This window comes from Peromyscus leucopus, chromosome 17, assembly GCF_004664715.2.
Source record: "Peromyscus leucopus breed LL Stock chromosome 17, UCI_PerLeu_2.1, whole genome shotgun sequence".
Classification (NCBI taxonomy): Eukaryota; Metazoa; Chordata; class Mammalia; order Rodentia; family Cricetidae; genus Peromyscus; species Peromyscus leucopus.
The window spans coordinates 54,978,573-55,006,143 of record NC_051077.1 but is presented as its reverse complement, the minus strand read 5'-3'; the positions used below and the strand labels follow the sequence as shown (position 1 = coordinate 55,006,143).

Sequence of the window (27,571 nt, the reverse complement as noted above, 5' to 3'; positions counted from 1 at the left end):
CGGCCACCGTATGCGCGCAAGCGCAGAGGCGCCGCCTCGCCTCGGCGTCCGTCCGCCGAGAGGCTCCCTCCCGGGGCAACAAGGGCGACCACGACCGCAGGTAAAGCGAAGGGAGCCACAGAGTACACGTGGGCCTGGAGCCCTCACCGCTCTCCCGCGCTGCTTCTGCCTATCGCTCCCCTCAGAAGGGAGAGTCTCCACCTCGGCAGAATCCGCCCTAAGAAGCGAGCAGCGCGCCTGCGCGAGACAGCCACGAGGGCTGCCGTCGACGCCTGCGCGTGAGGGCCTAGGCGGTGGCAGCCCGCGCTTGCGCACCGCGGCGAGGCGGCGGCTTGCGCCTGCGCAGCTCGGCGCTGCGGAAACCGTTGGCTGATTTGCATCTCCCCGCCTCGCGAGGCGGCGGGTAAGGAGCCTGAGGCTGCGGCGGGGGCGGCACCGCTCGGGGTGAGGCCTGGGCCCTGGCGACCGGGGAGGGCGGGCCCCGGGGCAGGGCGGCCCCCGGGTGGCCCCGGGGCGAGCGCGTTCCTCGGCCGGGCCCGCGTCCATTCATTCTGGAGCTCGCAGCCGGCCGGGCGAGCCGGGCGTAACGGCGAACGCGGTCGGCGTCGGGCCTCCAGCTGCCGGGAGCCGCTGCAGCCTCCGTGGCTGCCCATCCCATGGATGGGAAAAGTGAGGTGCAGACAGGTTAGGGGCCTTGGTTAGATCTCAGGACCGCCCGACCCGGAGGCCCTGCTCCTCACCCACCGACGACAAGGGCCGCCCTGTCGTTTTTCTGGGGCGTGGGGAAACTGGATGATCGTTACAGAGACGACCAGAAGGCAGGTTTGTCTCTTGAATTTGGAAGTGTCGTGACGCAGGCTGTCACTGATACAAATGCTGCCTATTATTCCCTACTTACAGAGTGTGTCCTCATTCCCAGTGAGTGCCCTGTTGGTTCAGAACAAGGTACCTGACCTTGGTTGGTTCGCTTCTTGAAGTTCGCTTCTTGAAGTCTGCTTTTCTCCTGACGTCTTTTTCTTTCTTCCTTTTTTTTTTTTTTTTTAAGGCAGGGTCTCAAGCTGAGTGTGACGGCTCACACCTGTAATCCCAGTGCTCAGGAGGCAGAGACAGGAGGAACACTCACTTTCGATGCCAACCTAGTTTACATGTTAAGTTTGAGGCCAGTCAGAGAATATGTGGGTAGATCATATCTGGATCCCCTCTACTCTACCCTGACACACACACACACACACACACACACACACACACACGTAAAAAATAAAATAAATCAGGGTCTCCACGGCAATGCACACCGGTAATCCTAGTACTTGGCAGAAGCAGGAGGATCAGAGTTCAGTGGCAGTGCCAGCATGGACTACTCTCGGGTAGTAGCAAAAAAAGAAAACCATGCACACACAAAACTGGGTTTTGCTGTGTAGAATGTGCTGGCCTGGAACAGGTAGCCCACACAGGCTTTAGACTTGCAATCCTGTTGCTCAGCCCTCTAAATATTGGGGGTTACACAAGCATACCACTAGGTCCTTTCTTGGGGGAGGGCAGAAGTTGACGTCTGGATATGGATTGGCTAGTCTGGCTGGCCACCAAGCTCCAGGGATCCTCCTTACTCCTCTAACTCAGCACTGAGATTACAGGTACATGTGTCCTTGTGCCCCACTTTTTTCTCCTAATTTTGTGTATTTCTGGGTACCTGTTTGCCAGACATGGGTAGAAATCGGAAGACAACTCGTCAGATGACAGGTTGCACTCAGGCCGTCAGGCTTGGCCCCTTAGTGAACCATCTCAGTTCCACCCCTCCCCCCCCTTAAAAGTTTTTATTTATTGGCCTGGGTAGAGGCAGGTGGGTAGGTGGAAGCCAAATGAGGTTGTCAGATCCCCTAGAACTGGAGTGTATGTAATTGTTGGGTGCCCAACGTGGGCAGACACTCTTAACCACTGAGCCGCCTCTCTAGTCCCTCAGCCCTTTTTGCGGGTTCTCACTGTGTAGTCTTGGCTGGCCTGGATCTGGACATCCCATTGTCTCAGCCTCATAAGTGCTGGCATCAGTGGCCTGCAGGACCACACCCAGCTCCTTCTGTCCTGTAAGGACTCGGCTCTCGGGTATGTGTGGAAAGAAGCAAAGGAGCTCTTGTACTAAGACTAGCTCAGAGTGCACAGTTGTAGCGCATCGTCCCCTTGTGAAAATGTCATTCACTCATCCAGAGGGTTCTCAGGGTGACGTGAGCTCTGGGAAGCCCTTTTCCAAACTGAAATCTGGGTGGTCACACTTTTCCCAAATACCTTTTTTCCAGGCCATTCTTCCAGTTCTCTTACCCTTTTTTGGTAGTGGTTTTTGCCCTGGGGCAAGCTGTCTTGATTAGTGTGGCTTCTCTCACTGTAGGAGAGAGAAACATGGCAGCAAGGCGGATGGCACAGGAATCTTTGGACACCGTATTACAGGAGAAATCTAAACGGTATGGGGATTCTGAACCTGTTGGCGAAGCTCTCCAGCTTAAAGCTCAAGGTAAGTTAAGATGCTTAGGAGGGCCACATTGGATTATAATGCTCTGGGTGCAAGCCAAGCTACTCTGATCTTTGCTGGATTTGTCGGGAGGAGATTACTTTCTTGTGGCCCACCTGCCAGTTAAATCAGTGTGCAGGAGGTGCTATTTCTGGTACATAGAGCATGTCAGCCAGATGCCCTGCCATGGAAGACTTTGAGAGTGTTTTGGTGTTGGGGATAATCCAGGCCTTACTCATGCTAACATACATACTCTGCCACTAGCCTCTACAGAAGGGTTCCTGCGCGCGTGTGTGTACATGCATTTGCATGCAGAGGTCAGAGGACAGCTTGCAAAAGTTGACTGGGTTCCAGGGGTCAGACTCAGTTGTCCTTCAGGCTTGGGGCAAGTGCCTTGACTCACTGAGCCATCTCAACAGCTGTCCTTCTTTTAACACTCTGCCTCGTCTCCAGCAAATTGGCTGGGACTGGAATCTTAGTTCTTGCAGGCATATCTAAACCACAGCTTGTGGATCACTATAGATGTAGTCCAACACAAACTCATAAACTTACTGAAAACGTTAAGATTTGTCATTGTTACAAAAACAGAGGAGATTTTAGGTTGATTAGTTCTCTAGTGTAAGCTTTGTAGATTTTAAGACTGTCCCCCTTTCAAGGCTCTGTCTCTCAGTGCTGGGGTTGCAGCTATGTACAGCCATGCCTGGCTTTTTATGGGTGGTAGGAACTCGAACTTGGGTTCTCTTGCTTGTACTGAACCATCTCCCCAGCCTCCACACATCACATCGTAATTTCCTCAAGAAGACTAGTGGGACATTGTGTTGTGGTACATACTGAGGAGCCTGAGGCAGGATTCCTGTGAGTTTGAGGCCAGTTTGGGCTATATAAGGAGACCCTGCCTCAAAAAGAAGCAAAGAAAAATTGATTGGTGGAGAAACAGTAAACCTTACAGCATCTGGGTGGTTCTGGAACAAAGCTGTATGGCCTCTCAGCTGTCCTTAGGCTTCTGCTCTATACTGTACATGTCTCTTTTCTGTAAACCAGGGCATGGGAAATGTACGATACAGCCATCGTTCCTGCCTCTTGGCTCTGCCGCCTTGACTGCACAGGACCACAGTCAGGGCCAAGGGATTCCAGTTTGTTTCTTGCTGGTGGAAATTCATGTCTGCCCCCCACCCACCCCACCCCTCCACCCTCCCCTTAGCAGCAGCCCTTGAGTGCCGCTTCACACGTGGTGAGAGTCTCTGAGGATGGCATCCCCCACTGTGCCTGTGTTCCTGCCCAGTGCGGTGCCCTTCTCGGCACCCACCTTCCCCAGTGCGTCTGTGGGTGTGCATGGGTGGGGATGTGTGTGCTGTTTTCCTAACCCAGGGCCAGAAATGGGCGAAACGGGCTCTGCTGCTGATCTGTCTCCTTCCCTCGGTAATGACAGTGCCCAGTGTGTACAAAGTAGGTGCTCAGTAAGTCTTTGCTGTAGAGGGGAACTTGTATTTGCCCATGAGTGTGGATTTTTGTGTTTTCTTCCATTTTTCTGCTTCTTGGTACCTGTCCCTTTTCTTGCCTTTTTTTTTTCTCCTGTGGTGGTGGTGTCGTATGCAGGTGTTCATATTTGTGTGTGTTTGTGTAGGAGTGCACAGGCATGTGTGGTAACCAAAGGTTGACATCTGGTGTCTTCCTTAATCACTTTCCACTTTGCTTTACTTTTTAAATATTTATTTTATTTTTAAATTACAGGTTTGTGGGTCTGTGTGTGAGCATGTGCACCTGAGGGACAAGAGAGTCACTCTGAGTGCCGGAAGAGGGCATCAGCTTTCTTGAGCTGGAGTTGCAGACAGTTGTGAGCTTCCTAATGTGGGTTCTAGGACCTGAACCCAGGTCCTCTGCAAAAGCAGCAAGTGCTCTTACCACTGAGCCATCTCTCCAGCCTCACCTTGCTTTTGGAGACATTTGGAGCTTGCTGATGTGGTTAGGTTAGCTGGCCGGCGGCCCCGAGACCATCCTGCTGCCTCTTCCTCCCCAGCCCTGGGATTATGGTCTTGTGCTGAGGTGTTAAGTGGGTCCTGGGGTGGGACTCAGTCCTGCTTGTGCAGACAGGCCCTTTGCGCACATCTCCCCGGCTTCTCCCCATCCAAGTCTCATTCTGTAACCCAGGCTGGCCTCAGACTTCCTGTATAGTCCAGGCTGGCCTTGAACTCCCAGTCCTCCTCCCCTCATCTACCAAATGCTGGTCTTCTTGGTGTTTGTACCAGACCTGAGTCTCTTTTTGTCTGGTTCCCCCTCCCCCCCTTTTTTAGATTTTGTTTAAAAATCCAGCTGTGAGAAAGCTGCCTGAGGCCTGCTGCTGCCATGGTGGCGTCTTGGGCAGCTTCTGCAGCGTCTGTGTACAAAGGGACTGCAGCACTATCTGTGCACCCTCCCGTCCCGATGACGCTCCACTCTGCCATAGCCCCGCTAAGCAGTGTAGCTGCTTCTACTCCTGCCTGCTCTGTCTGCTTCAGCCCTAGAGACAGAGCCAGGGACCACGCGGGCCTTTCTACCACATTGGGGTCGGGTGCCAGGTTGTTGCCTGCTCAGCTGTGGTGGGTGTGGCATGGGCCAAGGCTGCTGCCTCCCAGTCGCAGTGTGGGACATGAAGTCCTCCAGGAGGCAGTGAGAGTGGCCTGTGTCTGATGTTAGTGTGTGTCTGTTGGGTAACCCACTACCCTGCCTTGGCTGATGGTCACAAGGGCAAGCACAAGCCTGGTAATTGTGATCACCTCTCAGAACCCGTAGGACGTGAGGCTCACGCCTCTAGTGCAAGCTCGGAAGATGCCCCTTTGTGTGACGGCATGGTGGCGTCTGCGCAGCGTGGAGGTGTGCGTGTCTTCCGTGCAATTCGAACCCCCCCAAATGCAGCAAGCACTGAGCATGGTGGCAGCAGTCTCCATGCTGCTGTAGAAGGGAGAATGCAGGGGAGCTGCCGGGGAGCGCAGGGGCAGGTTTTCCAGGTGCTGCTACTCTTACTTGGTTGAATGCCTGGCGGCAGTTCTCAGTGGGCCAGTGCAGACCGCCTGGTGGAGGGCTGGAGATAGCACCACACGCATTTCTTAGAGAGAGAGAGGAAGAGAGAGAGAGAGAGAGAGAGAGAGTGTGTGTGTGTGTGTGTGTGTGGTGCCTGCGTGCATCTGTGTTCCCTGTGTGCATGTGTGCAGGTGTCTTCCCCAGGCACTCATTCTGGTCTCTTGCTGAACCTGGAGTCACCGATTTCAGCTCTAACTGGCTAGCTTGCCTTGGGGATCCCATGTCCCCACCTCCTGAACATGGGATTTCAGGCAACCACGCCTGCTTGGTTTTACTGTGGATTCTGGGGATCTGGTTTCCTGTCCTCACACTTGCACGGCAAGCGCTTTACTCACTAAGCCGTCCTGGTGCCTCTTTACCTTTTTAAACAGTGTTAGCAGCAGCAGTAGTTTGCACCGCACACTTGGGAGTATAAATCACTTGTGTTGGCTAGTGTGGGGGCCATTTCCTTGCAGCCCATGTTCTAAAGTGCCGTCTGTCTGTCTGTGGCCATCTATTTCAGATCTATTAAGGACAGGCTCAAGAGCCAGAGCAGATGTCTATGAGGACGTTCACAGTGATAGCAGGTACTCCACCAGTGGATCTGGAGTGTACTCACTAGACTTGGGAAGAGAGAGCCTGAGAGGTGACATGTTTGCGGGACCCACCTTCAGATCCAGCAATCAGTCCGTTGGTGAGGACAGCTATCTTCGAAAAGAATGTGGCCGGGATCTAGAAGTGGCCCACACTGACTCCCGGGACCAGAGTTTTGGCCACCGGAAACTGGGACATTTTCCTTCTCAGGACTGGAAGCTTGCACTCCGTGGCTCTTGGGAGCAAGACTTGGGCCACCCAGTTTCTCAAGAATCCTCCTGGTCACAGGAATATGGTTTTGGGTCTTCAGTGTTGGGAGACTTGGCCTCCTCCAGGCGGTTGGAGAAGGAGAGTCGGGATTATGACCTGGACCATCATGGCGAGGTAGACTCTGTGTCTAGAGGCAGTGGGCAAGTCCTGGCCAGAGGCCGGTCTTTTAACATGGCTGACCAGGAAGGCACTCTCCTAGGAAAGGGGGACACTCAGGGCCTGCTTGCAGCAAAGGGTGTTGGGAAGCTTGTCACACTGAAAAGCATGACCACGAAGAAAATACCTGTTGTCAGTCGTATTACTTCCAAACCTCAGGGTACTAACCAAATCCAGAAAGCCACCCCAAGTCCTGATGTGACCCTTGGAACAAATCCAGGGCTGGATGAAATCCAGTTCGCTGCTCTAAAGATCCCCTTGGGCCTGGACCTGAGGACCCTCAGCTTCCCCAGAAGGAAGCTGGGCTTTGATGCCATGGACAAGGCAGATGTGTTCTCAAGGTTTGGCATAGAAATTATCAAGTGGGCGGGGTTCCACACCATTAAGGATGACCTCAAGTTCTCCCAGCTCTTCCAGACTCTCTTTGAACTGGAAACGGAGACCTGTGCCAAGATGCTGGCCTCCTTCAAATGCTCCTTGAAACCGGAGCACAGAGATTTCTGCTTTTTTACTATCAAGTTTTTAAAGCACTCTGCTCTGAAAACACCCCGAGTCGATAATGAGTTTTTAAACATGCTTTTAGACAAAGGTGCTGTGAAGACCAAAAACTGCTTCTTCGAGATCATTAAGCCCTTCGACAAGTACATCATGCGGCTCCAGGACAGGCTACTGAAGGGCGTCACGCCCCTGCTCATGGCCTGTAATGCCTACGAGCTGAGCGTCAAGATGAAGACCCTCACTAGCCCGTTGGACCTGGCTGTGGCCCTAGAGACCACCAACTCTCTGTGTAGGAAGTCTCTGGCACTCTTAGGCCAGACCTTTTCCTTGGCCTCCTCCTTCAGGCAGGAGAAGATCCTAGAGGCTGTGGGCCTCCAAGACATTGCTCCATCTCCTGCTTCTTTCCCAAACTTTGAGGACTCCACTTTGTTTGGAAGGGAATACATAGACCACCTGAAGGCCTGGCTCATGGCCAGCGGCTATCCCCTCCAGGTCAAGAGGGCTGTGCCTGCAGAGCCCAGAGAACAGAAAACCACATCTCAGCCCTGGGCTGCAAGCACTCTGAGCCAAGGTAAGATTTCTTTTTTTAAACAGTGTCATCATTACCATTGTTAAAGTATTTTTGTTCTGTGTGTGTGTGTGTGTGTGTGTGTGTGTGTGTGTATGTGTTTGGGTGGATGGATACATGAGTGTCAGGGCACATGTTTAGAGGTCATCAGAGGACAGCTTGTGGGAATCAGTTCTTTCCTTCTACCACATGGATCCTAGGGATGGAACTTCAGTCATCAGGCCTGGCTTTAAGCACTTGGACCCACTGAACCATGTTGCTGTCCTGAGGTTTTTTTAAAAATGTGTGTGCATATATGTGTGTGTGTAGGTGCATGTGTGTGTGTACAAAGACTAGAAGACAGCCTCAGGTGTTCTTCAGGAAGACTGTCTACCACCTTTCAGACAGGGTCTCACTGAACTTGAAGTTTACTAATTAGGCTAGACAGGCTGGCCAGCAAGGCCCAGAGGGCCTCTTTCCACCTTCCTTGCTCTGGCCTATGCATGTATCACCACACATGGCATTTTATATCAGACCTGAGATCAAACACAGGTCCTCATTGTTGCAAGGGAACAGATGTTGTCCATCTAGAACCTCTCTTTGTGATTTAATGTGCGCACGCTTGCTTCCCTGACTATGTACACTATATATGTGCAGGAACTGGTAGAGGTCAGAAGAAGGTGCTGGTGCTGCACAACATGGGTGCTGGGAACAGAACTTGGGTCTTTTGCAAGAGCAGCATGTGTTCTTAACTGCTAAGCCATCGCTCCAGCCCCTCTCTAGAGACTAGAACTCAAAGACTCAATTTTTACCCTTGATTTTGAGTCAGAGTCTCATGTAGCCCAGGCTGGCCTTGAACTTCTGATCTTTCTGCCTCCACTTTTGAGTGCCTAGATGACAAGTGTGTACTTACCTCCCCTGCTTCCTGAGGTCCTGGGGATGGAGCCCAGGGCTTTGTGCCTGCTAGGCAAGTACTGTACTCACTGAGCCCCAGTTCCCAGCCTTAGGATTCTTTGGGAATCAGATGGAGGGCTGGCTGGCCCTCACTAGGAACAGTGAACGACCCCTTTCACCATAGGATCAAGATTAGGATGCCGTGTTCTGAAGTACCTTGTCACTAGGTGTCACCAAAGGCAGAGAAAACGGGACACCAAGACCTAGTTGATCCTGTGCCCAGGGGTTGGGAAGGGTGGTCAGCGTGCTGATGGGTGTCAGGGACCAGCTGAGTCATTCACGGTCAGCAGCCGCTCTGGCGTTGGCCAGAAGTAGGGATGGGAAGCTGCTTGGTCTCCCTCCCCTGTGCTCCCAGCATGCATGCTGTCTCTCACACCCAGCCTTCCCAGTACCTGAGGACATGGCACCCGTCTTTTCCTTCCTGTGACATTACCTCCAGTCCAGGGAGTGTCACTGTTACCACTGCCTGCCCTCCCTTGATGGAGGCCTCATTGCACCAGGCCGGCAGCACACATCCCAACACAGATGACCGGCACAGCTACTTGTAAGAAGGGTTCTTCCCGCCGGGCGTGGTGGCGCACGCCTTTAATCCCAGCACTCGGGAGGCAGAGCCAGGCGGATCTCTGTGAGTTCGAGGCCAGCCTGGGCTACCAAGTGAGCTCCAGGAAAGGCGCAAAGCTACACAGAGAAACCCTGTCTCGAAAAACCAAAAAAAAAAAAAAAAAAAAAAAAAAAAAAAAAAAAAAAAAAGAAGGGTTCTTCCAGAAGCAGGCTGAGTGCGTTTCCTCCCTGGTCCCTAGTGCCAGAGGGGATGGGGTAGCAAGGGCCGGGTGCTGTGGGTAGAGGAGGAAGGGTCCAAGGCCTTGAGCTCCCCCTCCAGCCGGGGACCCAGGCGCTGCCGCGGCAGACGCGCTGACCTGAGAGTGCAGCTGCCTGCTCTGCTCTCTTTTTAGGTTGTTGTGTGTGTGTGTGTGTGTGTGTGTGTGTGTGTGTGTGTGTGTGCGCGCGCGCTTTTTCAAGTCAGTGTTTCTCTGTGTAGCCTTGACTGTCCTAGAATTCTCTTTGTAGGCTGGCCTGGAACTCAGAGATCCACCTGCTTCTGCCTCCCCTCTGATTAAAGGTGTACAGCACCACTGCCTGCTTGATTTTTTCTTTCTTTCTTTTTTTTTTTTTAAGATTTATTTATTATGTATACAGCATGTATGACTGCAGGCCAGAAGAGGGCACCAGATCTCATTGCAGATGGTTGTGAGCCACCATGTGGTTGCTGGGAATTGAACTCAGGACCTTTGGAAGAACAGTCAGTGCTCTTAACCTCTGAGCCATCTCTCCAGCCCCCGATTTTTTCTTTTTTAAAGAGTCTTTTATGTGGCCCCAACTGACCTGGAACTCACTGTGTAACCAGGCTGGTCTCAAATTCAGAGAGATCCACCTGCCTCTGCCTCTGTGCTGGGTTCAAAGATGTGTGCAACCCTACCCAGAAAGATTTAATTTTTAATTGGTGTGTCCATATGTCTGACTATATGAGAACAGAAGCCGAAGTGGGTATCAGATCATTGAACTGAGGTTACAGGTGTGCGAGGAGACTGGCTTATTGCTTGGGAGCTGGAATCCAAGCTCCGGTCCTCGTGAGTACCAGCAAGCACCATTAACTTCTGTAATTAACTTCTGTAGCTCCTCCCTTTTTTTTTTTTTTTTTTAAGATGAGGTCTTGATATGTAACCTAGGCTAGCTGGCCTCAAGCTTTCAATTCCCTACCTCAGCTTCCCTGTATGCTGGGTAACTCAGGTAAGCTTGTGTGCAGTGGTGGTGGATCAACACCTAGCAGCTCCTTTCTGAGTCTGTACCTAGTTCTCTGTGCAGCCAAGTGACTCTCACTGCTTACGACTGAGGTGGGACATCTTCACAAGGACATTTTCTGTTTCAACCAGGTTTCCCTCTTTAACATCAGTGTCCCATGATTGTTCCAGTTGCTGATGGCTTGGGGTCTTATGCTGCCCTCCAGTTCACTGTCCTGGTCTCCAGGCCTTTGAGGTCCACTGATTTTCACAGTATCCATTCTGTGTATCGCAGCAGTCCCCCAGCGGGCGGATCACAGGGTGGTGGACACCATTGACCAGCTTGTCATGCGTGTCATCCAAGGCAGGCTGTCTCCTCGAGAGAGGACACTCCTCCTGCAGGACCCTGCTTACTGGTGAGCACGCTTGTTTTTTCTTTTTTGATGACATGTTCTTATTTTAAAAATGATTGTATTATGTGTTTTGCCTGCATGTATATCTGTATACCATGTTCATCCAATGTCTGAGGAGGCCAGAGAGAAGGTCAGATACCAAGGAACTGGAGTCAGAGACAGTTTTAAACTGCCATTTTGAATTGTATGCTGGGAATTGAAGCTGGGTCCTCTAGAAGAACAGCAAGTATAGCTGAGCTATCTCTCCAGCCTTTATTTTATGTTTGGCAAGAGCTGTTGAGCACCACTCACCCTCCCTGCTGGATTGTCCTAGGGTGCAAAGAGACAGTGTCCCAAGGGCATATGGTACTAAAGGAGTACCACAGCCCTGGGAGGCAGGAAGATCAGAACTGGCAGCCAGCCTGGACTACAGAACTCTGTAAAAACAAAGCAAGAGGCTAAAGAGTAGTTTGCCTGCATGTGTGGCTGTGTACCACATGCCTCATGCCTGAAGAGGTCAGAAAGCAGCACTGGATCCCCGGGAATTGGAGTTATAGATGGTTGTGAGCCACTCTGTGGGTGCTGGGAATCGAACCTGATCTACTGCAAGAACAGCAAGTGCTCTTAACCATCTCTCCACCCACCCCTCCCTGATTTTGTTTGTCATTTATTTTTTAATTATAAGAGATGGGGGTCTTACGTTTTGGCCTAAGCTCTGCCCAGACTCCTGGGCTGGAAGGATCCTCCTGCCTCAGCCTGGTAGCTGTCTGTATGCTCAGTGGGATTTTGAGCATACTGTTGACTCTACACTGGCTGCTGCCTGTGAGCTGGTCTGTGGCCATCCTTGCTTTCCATAGAGAAGCATTGTGCTTGCGGGATGCACAGCTGAAATGAGCTGGAGCAGAAATCAAATACAGGGCCTCCAGCTTCCGCCAGTGCTAAGCAGGGCAGGAGGCCACACAGCCTTAGACTGGTGAGGGAAGCAGAGACCATGTGGTAAGAAGGCATCCAGGTATAGAGGCCTAGGGGTGACTTCCCTGGAGGGACATGGTCCTGAGAGGACTGCCTCTGCCACGGGGACACTGGGTGGGCCTAGCCTAGCAGCTGATGGTCACCACAAGGGAGTCCATTGTTGGTCTTGTGTGTGCTGGAGGACAGGGTCAAATGGAAGATCAGAAATAGGCATTGATTGAGAAAGCTAAGATTTAGGGGAGCCACTGTGAAGATGAGGTACCCATCTCGACAAGCAGGCTGATGAGAGAGGAAATTTAGTGTAGGCCTGTGCATGCACAGTGGGCACTCTCAAGTGGAGAAAGCACCGGAACCATGAGACAGGAACTGCTGCCAATGGCCCAGAACCAAGTCACTCAGTGACCTCTCTGGACCTCCATGCAGGAACACACCTGACACATGTCTGGCCTCAGTGGCTTTCCCTAGCCGTGGAGGGAGATTCCACAATCGCTTTCATGTATCCTTGACTCGAAAGCCAGAACCATGTGGCTGAAACTGCCAAGTTCTGCTTGCTGGAACTGGGACATGGCTCCCTGGTTCAAATACGTTTTTCGTCGGCTTTCTGTTTTCAGTGGTGTCCTCCACCGCTTAAACTTTTCTTTAATTCCTTTTGATAAGGTGGTTTCCTTCACTGCCTATATGTGACTGTCCTGGCTCACTCTGTAGACCAGGCTAGCCTCAAACTCAGAAATCCACTTGCCTCTGCCTCCCCAGCAATGTTAAAACCAAACCTAAACTTTTCTTCAATTCTGTGTCACAAATTGGAAGCTTAGCTGGGTCAGGTCTTACCCTGAGGTCACCACTCCCTTTGAACACAGGACTTAGCTGTTATACTTCCTGGTGCTCCTTTTCTCCTCAAACTGTACAGTTCGCATTTTTTTTTCCTTGCTCAGATTACTCATTTTCATTATAGATCTGCATAAGAGTGACCACTAATAAACACACAACACAGTCAATACTAGGCTATCTTGAAATCTCCTCTGCCAAAGCCATTAATCCCAAACTCTTTAATTTAGCCTCAGGCAGAATCCCCCCCCCCCTTGAGACAGGGTTTCTCTGTAGCTTTGTGCCTTTCCTGGATCTCACTCTGTAGACCAGGCTGGCCTCGAACTCACAGAGATCTGCCTCACTCTGTCAGACAGATTTTTTTGACGAGGGCAGAAAACGACCACATTCTTCACCAAAATATCACAAGACCAGTCTCTAGGCCACTTACTAGTTATATTCTTCTCCTCTGAAACCACGTGAGCCAGACCTTTGTAATCTACATTGCTGTCAGCACCACTGTCTTCTATGCTTCTACTAGTATGGCTCATTAAATCCTACTTCAAAGCATTCAATTGTTTTCCTAATCCAAAGTCCTTGTTCCACCAACAAGCAGCATCACCAGGCTGTCACATCAGTACCCCACTCCTGGGACCAACTTCTGTCTTAGTGTTCTATTGCTGGCTGTGGAGAGACACCATGACCATGCCAACTTTTATAAAAGAAAACATTTACTTGGGGCTGGCTTAAAGTTTCAGGGGTTTAGTCCATTGTCATAGCAGGAGGCATGGTGGCATGTAGACAGACATGGTGCTAGAGAAAGAGCCACCAAGAAAGAGAAGCATGGGCTAGACACCTGTGTGTGCTTCTCACCTGCCCCCTCCCAACCCCCCAGGACTAGGGAGGCTAAAGCAGGAAGACAGCCAGACTTGAAGGCCAGCTCTGGCTACATTGTAAGTCTGAACCAGCCTTGAGGAGAGTGAGAGTCTGTCAAAAAAATGAAACAAACAAAAAATACCAAGCTTGAGTGTGGCTCATTTGCCCAGCATGTGAGGCCACCACGGGTCCTATCCCAGTGTTACACTATAGAAAGAGAAACGCTGAGTCAGCAGGGAGTGGCACTGCTTGGGAAGGATTAGGGGTGTGTCACTAGGGTAGGCCTTGAGGTCTCAGAATCCCAAGCCAGCCCCAGTGGCTATCTTTTCCTGCTGTCTGCGGATCAGGATGCAGAACTCTGAGCACCTTCTGTGACCAAAGCTGACAAAGATTCCAACCAATTCTTGCTTGCACACCTTTAATCTCAACACTCTAGAGGCAGAGGATGGTGGATCTCTGTGAGTTTGAGGACAGCCTTTTTTACATAGTGAGTTCCAGGACAGCTGGGGCTACAAACAAAAAGATAATGGCTCCTTATCCAGTCTAGGCTGGCCTCCAATTCTCTGCAGTCCTCCTGCTCCAACCTCCCATCGCTAGGATTAAGAGTAAGCCTCCCTGCCCAGCTGGATCAAAGCTGACTTTCTTGGGCACCTGGACAGCAGAGGGCAGTGGGCGCCTCACTTAGGAGAGCAGTTGTGTCTTGCGGAGCACAGTGCTGCCCTCACAGTGCTGCCCTGCCTTGTGTCTGCTCGGCAGGTTTCTGTCTGATGAGAGCAGTCTGGAGTATAAATACTACAAGCTGAAGTTGGCCGAGTCACAGCGGCTGAACCACAGCTGGCCCATCGTGGAGCGGAGGCCAACGCCAGCACAGTGTGCAGTGCGCGCCATGCTGTATGCACAAGCTGTGCGCAGTCTCAAACGCAGGCTCCTCCCATGGCAGCGCAGGCGGCTGCTGCGCTCCCAGGGTCCTCGAGGCCTGAAGGCCAAGAAAGCTGCCACTGCCCAGCACCCGTCCCTGTCCTCAAGCACTCGGCAGAGACACCACGGCCGCCAGGCTGCAGGCTCCTTGCAGGTAAAGCCACCACCAAGGGACTCAAGTGACGCTGCCCAGGACTGCCCACCAGAGCCTGCCAAACCCTGTCCTCAGTCCTCCAGCCCTGGAGCCTTGGGCCCGTCTCCTCGGCCAACAACAGGGGAAGACTCAGAAGCCCTGCCAGCCTCTTCTCCCTGCCCTTCTGCTGATGGTAGGTGCTCACCACTAACTCTCCTGTCACCATGCTCATTTGGGTCCTTTGGGGTGGGGGGAGTCGGGGTGCCAGGTGCTCAGCAGTCTAGGCCAGGTGGCAGGCTGGAGTAGCCAAAAGAACTTGGATAGGATGGGTACATGGCCACACTGTCCTTCATGTTCCTCCTGAGCCCCCCACTCTTGATGATCCAGCTGACCCGGGTCCTTGCTGGGCCTCCGCCATACCACCCTTACCCTCACGTGTGCCACAGTCCCCTGAAGCAGAAGTCTTGTGGAAAAGGACACAGTTTTCAGAGAACCTGCACACGCCCTCTTGATGCTTTGCTTGTCTTTTGGATGTGGTTGTGAGAGGTTTGAGACAGGATCTCTCCATATAGGTCTGCACCTCACTATGTAGATCAGGCTGGCTTCAAACTCACAGAGGTCTGCCTGCTCTGCTTTCAGGTGCTGAGATTAAAGGCGTGCACCACCGTGGCCTGCAAGAGCTTATTTTGTTTGAGATAGTAGGGTCTTGCTCTCTAGTCCTGGTTGTCCTGCACACATTGTATAGCTGGGACTAGGCTGGAGCTTGAGCCATTGACCTGCTCTGTCCTTGTCCCTGTGCCTGGGAAAAAACTACATTTTCATCTTGTTTGGATAGCTTACAGCATCTAACACAACACCCATGCTACATGAAGCTGGCTGTTGTGGAGTACACCTGTCACCCCAACACTTAAAAGGTAGAGGCAGGAGGACCTGAGCTTCAAGGTCACCCTCACCTATGTAAGACCTTGTCTCTTACAATAATAATAATAATAATATCAACAACAATAGATCTGCAGGAGTATTTATTCGTGTATTATTTAGGGGGTGTTGAGAATGTCAAGTATGGACAGAGGCAGTTGCTTTTTAAGTGGCTTCATTGGTCTGTCTGGGTTCAGCAGTGCTGGCCATTGACTGCAGCGCCACAGGCCTGCTAGGCACTCACTCACCCCCAAGCTGTACCCCGAGGCCGTTGCAGGTGTTTTCAGCCTGGCCTGGACCAATCTCCAGGTGCAGGGTCCATGTAGCCAAGCCCACATGGTGTTTCCTTGGACGCCTTCTGTGTCACTCTGCCCAGTGCTCCCATCTAGCTTGCAGCGGGAACATGTGCAGACTACACAGTGCCCGAGCCATGTTTCTTGGCTCCTGAGCTGCTGGCAGGGTATCTGCTGACCTGAGCTTTGAGAGTCTGAGCAGCAGGTTGGCAGCCTCTTGGCTGATGTGATGAGGGTGACAGCCATGTGCCTGTTCCCCTGGCAGCCAGCCCAGGTGTCCCTGGGACTGTTGGTGCTTCTGCCACAGTCTGCCTGTTGACTAATTAGAACAAGGAGAGGACTCCAGAGTCACATGGTGCAGGGAAGGACCAAGGTTAAGTAGCTTGAGTGGGTTTAAAGAGCCACAACCACTGCTTTCTGTTTTGTAGTGGATCGGAAGACCATGGAGACCGCTGAGAAGCTGGCCAAATTTGTGGCTCAGGTGGGCCCCGAAATTGAGCAGTTCAGCATAGAGAACAGCACCGACAACCCTGACCTGTGGTACGTGTCTTGGACTCCCACACCCCACAGCCACACACTGAGCAGGCAGGATGGGTTCCTTTGGGTTAGCCTTCACCTAGATCAGGAAAGCCTCGCCCTCTTTTCCATTGGCCCTCACACAGAGACTGGGTACACCAACAACATTTGGGCATGTGCCTCACAGGTTGTCTGAGAAAAGCCCAGAAACCAGCCCCGAAGAGCCCCAGCTGCTGAGGGAGCTCTGTCCTGTGGTAGAAGGCCTCTATGGTGCAATCCTGGGCTGTTCCAGAGGCCATGTGAGATCTCCCATGCGTTCCTAGGACCAAGCCTGGCACTGTTGGGCTTCCTCCCACTTGCTGGAGAGCTGTGTCATGGTCTGACTGAAAATGCAGTTGAATGGTTGCTGGGTGCAGGAGACCTGGGTCTGTTCCTGGTCCTGCAGTGGAGTCCAGTTGGAAATGTACACATTTGGGCTAGAGCTGGAGCTCAGTTTGTAGACTTCTTGCCTGGCATGCAGAGCCCTGGGGTCTGTCTCCAACACCACATAAGCTACATGGTGTCACACACCAGTCTTGTTAGCACTTGGAAGGTGGAGGCAGGAAGTTTGAGGTCCTGCTTCAAAAAGCACAGAAGGGAAGGATGGAAAGTAGGCAGGATGGACAGAAGGCAGACAGGCTGGCTTACATGTCTTTTTTTTTTTTTTTTTTTTTTAAACATTTATTATGTATACAGTGTTCTGCCTGCGTGTGTCCCTGCAGGCCAGAAGAGGGCACCATATCTCATTACAGAGGATTGTGAGCCACCATGTGGTTGCTGGGAATTGAACTCAGGACCTCTGGAAGAGCAGCCAGTGCTTCTAACCTCTGAGCCATCTCTCCAGCCCTGGCTTACATGTCTTAAAGAACTTATGGGTTCAGTGCAAACAAGCACGCTGCTCTACTGCCTGGGCCTGGTGGGTGCATGCTGTGTCCTGCCCTCCTCAGTCCTGGCCCTTGACTGACCTGCTTAGGCTGACTCCTGCTCCCCAGAGACCCAGGGTGCGTTACTCTGAGCCACATCCTGCTTCTGCCCACACATACTGTCAGGGATGCTGTCGTAGGCCTCCTGGGCCTGTGCTGGAAGATGCTTCATATCAGGCCTTTAAGTGGGCTTTCTTTTTAATTCAGTGAAGATTACCGTTTACAAAGAAAGCTTGCTGTCCTGGCACTCCAGCTCCTGCACAGCAAACACTCCTGTCTACTGAGCCATATACACAGACCCCAGTGGAATTTGTGTACTTTTGCAGTTTATTTACTTTGTGGCAGCCGTGTGCATGCCACAGTATAAGTGTAGAGGTCAGAGGACAACTTGAGGAGTTGTTCTCTCCTTCTAGGTTGAGGGACCAGATTCAGGTTGTCAGGCTTGGAGGCAGGCAGTGTCTTTATCCACTGAGCCATCTTGATGGTCCTCGTACTTGAATTTGTAGGGGAGAGGGTGGGGGAAAAGTTTGAGTTTTGCTCTTGAGACAGAGTCTTACTGTGCAGCCCTAGGTGTCTTGGAACTCACTAGTAGACCAGGCTGGCCTCGAAATCACAGTGGTCCTTCTGCCTCCTGAGTACTGGGATTAAAGGCGTGCTCCTTCATGCCCAGCTGCATTTTGTTTGTTTGTTTTGTTTTGTGTTTTTTGTTTTTGTTTTTTTGAGTCAGAGTTTCTGTGTAGCCCTGGCTGTCCTGGAACTCTCTCTGTAGGCCAGGCTGGCCTCGAACATAGAGATTCACCTGCCTCTGTCTCCCCAGTGCTGAGATTAAAGGTGTGCAGCACCATGGCTCAGCAACCCAGCTGGAATTTTTAATCCAATTTTGTTCTAAAGTAAAAATCACATAGCGGAGTCTGGCTTTCCCACTGACGCTTCTCAGCAGCAGGAAGCCATCTTGTGTGTGCGTCTTTCATGGTCTCCTTTGCATAGCCCAGTGCCAAGCACTTGCTCAGCTGCTCTAACCCAGCACTGCAAAAGATGTTTCCAGGCCTTTCTTTTCCCACCTTGCGTCTGTCCTCCTGACTGGCTTTGAGTCCCCACCAGCCTACAGTGTCGTTCATGATGCTCCTTTACAGTGCTGTCCAATGACTGTGTCTCTTTGTGCTCATGAAGGGGACCTCAGGACCTCCGTCAGGTCCCGCCCCTCTCGGTGTCAGCAAACTGCACAAACAGCGTACGAGAGGGATGGTTGATCTGGGCTCGTGGCTTCTGAGGTCTCAGTTTGTGATGAATCTGGCTTCATTTCTCCCAGTTAGAGACAAGGCCGAGTGGTACAGCAGACTTCTGGATGCCAGGAAGCAGGACAGCTGTGTGTACTCCCAGCGGGCTTCCTCCTCCTCCCTCCTCCTCCCTCCGCTCCATCTGAGTGGAGATGCACTCAGTCTGCAGCTGCCTTGCCCCACTTGCTGCTGCCCCACAGCCACTCAGCTCTGCTCCCCAAACCCCCTTGTGCCAGCCGAGCTGACTGTCACCCTGTGTGCCTTCCCCCCGCTTCTGCCTGCCAGCGCTCCATCCCAGGCAGCAGTTCATCACTGCCACTGTCAGTCACTTGGTACTTGCTAGGACTTTGTGTGTGTGTGTGTGCCTGTGTGCTGTCAGATGTGTATGTCCACGAGTGTTGGTGCACTTGCCCGTGTGGACACACAAGGAAGCTGGAGGGGTGTGCGTGCATGTGTGTGTGTGTGCTGCGTGCGTGCGTGTGTATGGGCACGCTGTGGGCATTTGTGGAGGTCAGTGGAAACAGTCTGACTGGGAACCAAACTCCGTTCTCAGGCATGTGCGGCAAGTGGTTTTACTAGCTGAGCTGCCTCGAAGACTTTTTTTTAGGGTTCTAGGGATGGAATGGGAGGCGGGGTCATGCATGGTGCATGAGCATCCGGTCTTGATGAACTTCAGGGTCATCTTCTCCCATCCAGGGAAGATTATTAGATTCAGCCAGTCCAAGTTCTGCAGGCTCTGTCTCATTAGCTGGGCTGTGAATCCGTAGCAGGACAATGCGGAGGTCATGTCCTGCTGCTGCTGCCTGTGTTCTGGGCCAAGTCGGGAGCTCACACTCTTGCAACTCAGCAGTGCATGTCATCCTCAGGTTCCTGCACGACCAGAGCAGCTCAGCGTTCAAGTTCTACCGAGAGAAGGTGCTGGAACTGTGCCCATCCATCTCCTTCCAGTCCACTGGTGAGGCGGGGGACTCAGTGCAGAGCCCCACAGCCCGAAAGGAGGGTGAGGGTGAGCCAGAGGAGGGGCGTCCCCAGCAGGAGGCTCCACTGGAGGGCCCTGAGGTGCTGCCTGAGGAGGAGGAAGATGAGGAGGAGGACGAGGAGGACGAGGGCGGAGAGGAGACCTGCACCCTCAGGCCACAGGCAGGAGCTGCCAAGTGTCCAGGCTCCGAGGGCAGCTCCCCCACTGACAGCATCCCTGGAGAGGGGTCCAGGGAGGACCAGGCTGGCACCCCTGGCCTGTCACAGACCTCCTCCGGCAGCTGCTTCCCCAGGAAGAGAATCAGCAGCAAGTCACTGAAAGTTGGCATGATCCCTGCCCCCAAGAGGGTGTGTCTCATCCAGGAGTCAAAGGGTGAGTGCCCCCCGAGTCCTGGGGGGAGGGGGATAGCACACTCAGTAGCCATCCCAGATGTACCTGCCACAGCCAGTCACCTGCCTCCTGCTAGCACCTGCTGGCCTTGTGTGTGCAGATGGGCCCCAGGTGCCTGGCACGGTGCACAGGGTTCTCTGCTCCCAGGACTTAGGATTTGAGTATCTTTTTGGGTTTTGTTGTGGTTTTCTTTGAGACAGAACATACCTGTGTGACCTGTGCTGGCGTTATACAGTAATCCTCCTGCCCAGCTCCCACAGGGTGAGAGTGTAGGTATGCCACCATGACCAGGTTGTCCTTGGTGTGTGGTGCTGGCAGGGGAGCCCAGGTAACCCAGTGCTGCATGGCCCTGGGCCTGTGCTTGGCTCAAGTATTTTTAACCAATGTGTACTGCACTCCCAGTTGTTAGCACAAGACCCACATGTCTAGTAAGGGGAGCTGTCCTCGTTACAAGGGCCCCTTCTCATCTGCTGGGCTCTGTCGCCACTGGCCCTGCTAGACAGTCTCCCACCACTTCCCACCTTTGATCTTGAAGCACACCCAGCTTCTGAGTCCCCAGAGATTCTCATGCCTGGAGTGAAGATGGGAGCAGAGCAGTCATTGGGCCTGGCGGTCTCTGTGTGACACTGTCACCTTACTGTCCTTGGGTATGTGTCCTTAGCACTGTAGTGGATGGCCATTGGCCCAGCTTTGACCCTTGTGTCCTGTGTCTTGGGGCACAGGGGAGCTGAACCATGCTTCTTGCAGGGAGGCACATGTCTGTCTTACCCCACTCAGAAGCCTTCGTGCCTTGGGCATCAGTGAGACAGCCCTGCCATTGTCTTCAGTGACTTCCATGATGAGTGCTTGGTGCTCTCCTGAGTTCTTGAGTTCTCGACTGATAGTTAGGGTTCCCGGAGCTGTCCCTCTGATGTCCTCTTGATGGAACTAGGAGGGTGCAGTACTGCTGTGGCTTGCCTGTGGCCGCAGGAAGCAGCCCAAGCAGCAGATCCCTGCACAGGGCAGCGCTTTTCGGTTGAGTGACGCCCTTAGCACAGACAGTGCTGCTGCCTCCGTCACAGCCAGTCACGGCCCAGCAGACAGAATACTGGACTGCGTCTTCACCAGGCAGCGTTTCTGTCTGTCTCTAAGGACATGGAGCAAATGTGCAGTGTGGACAGATCTCTCCCTTTTGTCTTCTAGTCCATGAACCAGTTCGAATCGCCTACGACAGGCCTCGGGGTCGTCCCATAGCCAAAAAGAAGGTGTGTGTGACTACATAGTGACACCCCCCGACCCTTGCAGGTGCAAGATCAGAATGGTACACTTGCTGCTGCTTACGAAGAGCCCTCAGGCACTTTGCAGAGTTGGGTGTGGAGCGTGCACTTGTGTCCCAGGTGTTCAGGAGGCTGAGGCAGGATGGTTACTCATGCACAGGCGTTCTAGGCTGGCCTAGGCATCACAGCAAGCCCCATCCCCAAGACAGCAGCCAGGCATGGGAATGCCTCTGTCCCTGCCTTTAGGAGGCTGAGCTGGAGACTCCATTCAGACCCTACAATATAAACTCTGCAGTGCACAGGAGAGCAGTGATTTGTCCACTCACAGGAGAGGCCACTCGTCCTTACAGGTCTCTTGCTCAATGATTCCTGCTGAGCCTTTGGCCTGAGCCTCGCCCTCCTCACAGGGTTTCCCTCGCAGGCTCAGCACAGGGCAGCAGCATGCCACCCCACTGCCAGGTGCCAGTTCTGACCCTGGGGTAAGGGACCTGGACTCAAGAAACCCCACCCCCAGGGATGTTACAGGGAAGCTGGAGGTGAGTGGGCCTCACCATCCCAGGTGTCTGGGGTTAGGACAGCACTTGGGGATCCAGTGCGCTCTGAAGACCGGTTCACCCATCCCTACCTCTCTGTCCTCAGAAACCCAAGGACCTGGAGTTTGCCCAGCAGAAACTGACAGACAAGAACCTGGGCTTCCAGATGCTGCAGAAGATGGGCTGGAAGGAGGGCCACGGCCTGGGCTCCCTCGGGAAGGGCATCCGCGAGCCTGTCAGCGTGTATGGCGTGCCTGGGGACTCTGGGTGCTTTCTGTTGGGGCTGGGCACAGTGTACAGCTGGTCATTCGGGTGTACAGATGTGGCCGACTCCTTCCTCTGTAGACCTCTGGACAGCTTCTTGGCCCTGATGCTCATGGCCCTGGAAACTAAGCAGCCTTTCTGGGTAGTTATGGCACAGATGTTTCTAGAAGGCATTACAGGCAGCCAGGGTGGGGACACAGATCCTCAGTTCCTGTTCATATATCCAGAGGGCATGTCCCTCAGTCCCAACATACCCCTGTGTGAGGCATCTTCTTCTGGTCAGGCTACAGACCCACAGAAGGCTCCAGTCAGGCCTGGCACTCATCTATGATCCCAACTCTTGAGAGAGTGAGGCAGGGGAATTGTGAGTTACAGGCCAACTTGGGCTACGTAAAAGGCTGTGTCTCAAGCACAAAAGTCTATGCTCCCATGAGCTAGTAGCCGTAGTTTCCTTTTCCACTGTGGCTTGTGGCTTGTCTTTTACTTGTTTGATTTTTGCTGTGCTAAGGAGAGAACCCTGGGCCTCACCACGCAATGGCAAGCACCCTGTCATTGAGCCATGCCCCAGCCCTGTGACCCTTTGCTCTTTGCATGTCTGTCCCATGTCCCTGTGCACCCTGGCTGACCCCTGACCCTGGCTCTTGACTGTTGCCTCTGCTCTGCAGGGGGACGCTCTCAGAAGGAGAGGGCCTGGGGGCTGATGGGCCAGAGCAGAAAGAAGACACGTTTGACGTCTTCCGCCAACGCATGATGCAGATGTACAGACACAAGCGGGCCAGCAAATAGGTGCGTGCCAGGACCCGGACCAGCACCTGAGGTCACCGGAAAGGAAGTCTGAGTGAGGCAAAGGGCTGTCCTGCCGTGTGCCCCCTTCCTGTCCAGGCTGCAGAGGAGGAAGCTGCCTCTCATAAAGGGCCGCCTGCTGGCCCCAGGCTTCCCATCTCACCTCCAGTGCCTCTGCTGGGCTTTGAGCATGCTGTCATGGGAGCAGGCCACCCTTGGCCCTGCATGCTCTTGCTCAGGGTTTCTCTTAAAGATGACAGTCCTTGCAGGGTCCAGCAGCCAGGACAGACTTGATGATTAGTGGCCTTGCCCAGCCTACACCTTCCTTCCTGTGGGCCTCCAGTGCTGATCTTGTGAAGGCCTTGGGCCTACAGGCCTCATCCATCCCACTCTTGGTTCTTTTTTTTTTTTTTTTTTTTTTTTTTAACATTTACTGTGTATATGTGTGTAAGCAGGTGTGTTGAGGTGCCCATGTGGAGGGCAGAGGACAACTTGTGAGTCAGTTCTTCCACTATGTGGGACCCTGAGATTGAACTCAGGTCCTCAGGCTTGGTAGCAAGCACCCTTCTCCACTGAGCCCTATCGCCAGCCCTCATTCTTGGTTCTTGACCTTCTCTCCCACAATGCTCCATGCTCAGTTCTGAACAGCCATTCTCTTCCTGACTAGATCAGAGCCACTGGCGACAGAGATAAGCCTCGAAGCAGCCTTGCCCTTCCCGTCACCCTGCCCCGGACGCCTGCAGCCTAAGCCTCGGTGTGTACTCGGCCAGCTCCACATCCCCGGGTCAGGTTCCAGCAGGCCTTGCCACTGCACACTTCAGCCGCCGCTCTCAGGCACCCTTGCTCCCGCCTCTGACTCTGTCATCTTGTTCCTCTTTTGTAGGGTGGCTCCTCAGCCTTTAGTGCCCAGGGCCTGGCTCCCTGCAAGCTCTCCACACAGCCCTGCCTTCTTCTGTCTCTGGAGCTTATCTGGGAACACAGGCTCTGGTGGAGAGGGAGCGGTGTGAATTCTTGCTTTGGAGCAGTGGTATCTCAGCTCCTACAGACGTCTGAGAGCTCTGCAGTCTGAGGCAGGGGGATTAGGGCAAGTTAAAGTCTAGCCTGGCTGTGTAGCAGGACTCTGTTTTGGAAGACTTCTCAGAATCTTAGCCCCAGTTTAATACAGCGGAGCTTACATGCCCAGCACATGCCTGTCTGTCCCTGGAGAGTGTATCCTGAGGAAAACCCCAGCCCGTGCACCCCTGGCCTCGGGGTGGCTCCCACAGAGCAGTGCTGTGACACTGCTCAGCTCTTCCCTAGACTGTCTTTCTGGGGCCTCTGGAAGGATGGCCACTGCTCAGGTGCGGTGGGTGGCGGTCTCGGCGCCCTCCTTGTGCCCAGCACTGCCTTTGCCTGCTGCCCCTGATCCGTGCAGACACTCTTGCTGGGGTCCCAGCTTCCCCACCACAAGTGGGCATTTGCAATGCCTACGGATGTGTGGAGAGTCTGGGGTCAGGGCTGGGAACGTGGTGGTCAGGTGTCAGCCGCGAGCATAGCTGGAGGATCTGGTTAGTTCTCGGCTTCTCTTACCCCCCTGTGCCCCTTCTTCATGGCTGGTGCAGCCCCAGGCCCACCCGACTCTTCTGCTGTCTTGTCAACCACAGGTCTTTGTAGCTATGGGCATGCTGCGCTGCAGCTGGGTCACAGTCTGACCCTGAGCCAGTCTGCAGGGTGGGAGCTGACAGGTCAGGACCCAGGCTCCAGCTTCGTCCTCTGGTCTCTTCTTTCACTTTCCTAGCAGCTTTCATGTTGGCTGTGGGTTGGAGCGGGACCCTGGTCCATGGTGGGCTCCGCAGGTGGAGCACACAACACCTCGTCTCTCCAGCTTCTCTCCAGGCATCTGCATTTTGTGCCGTTCCATTGGGTCTTCAAGATGATTAAGGAATTGTGGGTATATGGCCCTGGTCCCAAGTCTCCTGTCACTCCTGGAACAGAGACCTTCAGGGGCTGCCTCCCAACCTGAGAAATGACATTCTTGGGCTCTTTTGGGGACAGGGCAGGTGGAGGGGAGAGGGAGCACATACCTCACACCATTCGTGCAAGCTGCCGTGACCCTCCTCACACACACCCTGCTGTCCTCACCCTCCTGAGGCTACCTTATTCTCCAGCCAGGCTACTCTGTGGGCAGGGCTGTGGAGGACACCTGTTGACAGTCCTGTGGCCTTGTCCTTGTCACAGTGTTTCTCCTGTCATTCTAGTTCCAGGGTCACTTCCACAAGGGCCATGGATTCCAAAAGCTGTGCTGGCCTGGCCTGCTGTGGCTCTGACGCGCTCCTGTTCCTGGAAGTACTTGGCGAAGGTTGGTTCTGGTCCCTGGTAAAACGCAGAAGAACACTGGTGATGTCACACTCGGACGTTGTTGTGTTTGTGAGGCTCTAAGATGTCATGGTGTTGTCGTGTCCAGTGCTCGGAATAAATGAGGAGCAGACCCACTGCCCGGCCCTGCACTGCAGTCACTGAGGTCCCTGGGGGAGGCATTGGGCATCTGAGGTCAGCCCGAGTTATGTCACACGCTGTGTGGAGGAGCAGGAAATGAGTTGGATGTAGTCTGTAATCTCAGCACTAGGGAGACTGAGGTAGAAGGATGTCCTGAGCCACAGAACGAAACTGTCTCAAAAAGTCAGTCCTGTGAGGAGGAGGGGAGGTCACAGTGCAGACTAGGCTGACGGCTGTCTAAGTGACTACAGTAAAGGGCATGTGTAGCCCTGATGACAGGTATCCCCAGGTCCAGTCCTCACTGCAGATGTCCCCAGGCCTTGACAGCAATCTGCCAACCCAGAGCCAATAAAGTGTCCCTAGACATTGCTAGCCTTCATAGTGAGTGCCCCATCCATGGTAACAGGCATCCCAGACCTGCTGATAGGCTGTTTCTTATGCATGCTGATGGAGTTCCCCAGGCCAGACAGTGGCTGCTTCCTAGGCCCACTGTGCTCTCCAGGCCTCTTAAAATCGAAAGTCTCTGGGGACTGGAGAGAGGACTCAGCAGTGAAGAGCACTGGCTGTTCCTCTGGAGGACCCTGGGTCAATTCCCAGCACCCACATGGCAGCTCACAACTCCAGTTCCAGGGGATATGACACCCTCACACAGACACACATGCAAGCAAAACACCAATGGACAAAAATAAAAAGGAAATGAAAAAAATTAATTCAAAGTCTCAACTGTAGACTCCAGTAAAATTAAAAGTATTTTTCTTACTTCAAGAGGGAAGAACCAGGGCACAGTCACAATAAAGTCAAAGCAAAACCAAACTCTCCAGCTGTGTAAACAACACATTGTCCCATGTCTGGGTCCACTCGTGATATTCAAGGTTCTTCCAAAAGGGTCCCTTTGACTCTGCCCTATGCATCACACACAGCTCATCTTCTAGGCTCCAGCTGACTCCACTCCATAGCTGCTGCTGCTGCTGCTGCTGCTGGTGATGGTCATCTTACGGTACTGGCATCTCTGAAATGCTGGGTCTTCTGCTGCAGCTGGGCTACACTTTTACCAATAGCTCATAGGCTCTTACAGTGCCAAGCCTCAGCTGCTTTCCATGACCTTTTCATGTCTTCAAAGCCAGTACTACCAAGTTCACCTGCAAGTACAAGGGTACAAGATCCACCATCTCTGGAACACAGCTTCATGTGCTATCAGGAAGTACTTCCCAGAAGACTTCACCTCAAAAATGCTGGTCTCTTCTCTTTTTTTCTACATATTTTTTGTTTTTTGGAGACAATTTCTGTGTAGCCCTGGCTGTCCTGAAACACTGTGTAGACCAGGCTGGCCTTGAACTCAGAGATCTTCCTTGTTCTTGTCTCCCTTGAGTGCTGAGGTTAACGGCATGTGCCACCACCACCCTGGCTGCCCTCAGTGGTTTTTTTTTTTTTTTTTTTTTTTAATTTTTTCTTTTTTGAGATGGGGTTTCTCTGTGTAACAGTCCTGGCTGTCCTGGAACTCTATAGACCAAGCTGGCCTTGAACTCACAGAGATCTGCCTGCCTCTGCCTCCCAAGTGCTGGGATTAAATGTGTGTGCCACCACCACCCGGCTAAGGTTTACTATATGTTATGTATACAGTGTTCTGTCTGCATGTTTGCCTGCAGGCCAGAAGAGGGCATCAGATCTCATTATAGAGGCTGTGAGACACCATGTGGTTGCTGGGAATTGAACTCAGGACCTCTGGAAGAGCAGCCTATGCTCTTAAATTTTCTTAATTGAGGTTCCCCACTCATGACCCCAGCTTGTGTCAAGTTGACATAACTATCCAGCATACCCTATGACTTTGAATGTAGGGCCATGTGGTAATGACGTGTTCGTACAGGAGATTGCACCCCTCACTCGGCTGCCATGGTCCAGGGAGGCTGAGGCTGTGTCGAAGCACTAGACGGAAGCATGAAAAGCTGAACTCACATAGCAAGCTGTGTGTTCTGGCCACACATATGGTCATGACTGCTTGGGACACTGAAGCAGGGAGGTCCCTTGACCTGGGAATCCTGGACCCTACACAGAGGCCCCAATTCAACCAGCTAGGTTCAATCAGAATAGAGCAGGAGGGTCCCCTCCCACATCCGTAAAGTCAAGTGGCAGACATGTGAGCCCCTCAACATGAAACAGCCAGCAGCTCATGAGTGTTTCCTTGGGAATGCTTGGCCACTGTGGAGCCAGAAGAGAACTTCCAGGGGACACTCACAGCTGCATGGACAATAGGTCTAAGACTTCCACAGCTGTTTTGTTGCCACTTGAGAATATCTTAAATTACATTTATTGAAGTTGAAGAGATTGGCTCGGTGGCTAAGAGCACTAGCTGCTTTTCCAGAGACCAGAGTTCCTAGCCCCTACATGGCAGATCAGACCATCTGCAACTCCAGTTCCAGGGCATCTGCTGCCCTCTTCTGGCCTCAGTAGGCACTGCACACAGTGTACAGACATGTGCGGGTAAAATACTCATGCTAAAATG

At 52.9% G+C, this 27,571-nt stretch overlaps 1 protein-coding gene across 8 annotated transcripts; it reads left to right on the top strand.

Annotated features, from left to right (window-relative positions):
- Positions 1-19: 19 nt before the first annotated feature.
- On the top strand, positions 20-25,068 carry Sugp2 (SURP and G-patch domain containing 2). 8 transcript variants are annotated; one of them, XM_037211868.1, is made up of 13 exons: positions 20-100; positions 2,378-2,500; positions 6,057-7,622; positions 10,626-10,746; positions 14,131-14,618; positions 16,065-16,176; positions 19,258-19,742; positions 20,943-21,004; positions 21,424-21,552; positions 21,656-21,792; positions 22,479-22,599; positions 23,264-23,350; positions 24,834-25,068. In XM_037211868.1, the coding sequence occupies exons 2-11, from the start codon at positions 2,389-2,391 to the stop codon at positions 22,597-22,599; spliced, it is 3,333 nt and encodes a 1,110-aa protein (XP_037067763.1). In that variant the 5' UTR covers positions 20-100; positions 2,378-2,388; the 3' UTR covers positions 23,264-23,350; positions 24,834-25,068. The 8 variants fall into 8 exon arrangements, with proteins under 8 accessions (XP_037067763.1, XP_028712744.1, XP_037067759.1 ...); XM_037211864.1 differs by lacking the exon at positions 20-100 and adding an exon at positions 320-403; XM_037211863.1 differs by lacking the exon at positions 20-100 and adding an exon at positions 362-444.
- Positions 25,069-27,571: the final 2,503 nt, after the last annotated feature.

Coding starts and splice junctions, on each gene's coding strand:
- Sugp2 (XM_037211868.1), top strand. CDS start 2,389: ATGGCAGCAAGGCGGATGGCACAGGAATCTTTGGACACCGTATTACAG. Junction 16,177..19,257: donor ACCGACAACCCTGACCTGTG/GTACGTGTCTTG, acceptor TGTCATCCTCAG/GTTCCTGCACGACCAGAGCA. Junction 21,793..22,478: donor ATCCGCGAGCCTGTCAGCGT/GTATGGCGTGCC, acceptor TCTGCTCTGCAG/GGGGACGCTCTCAGAAGGAG.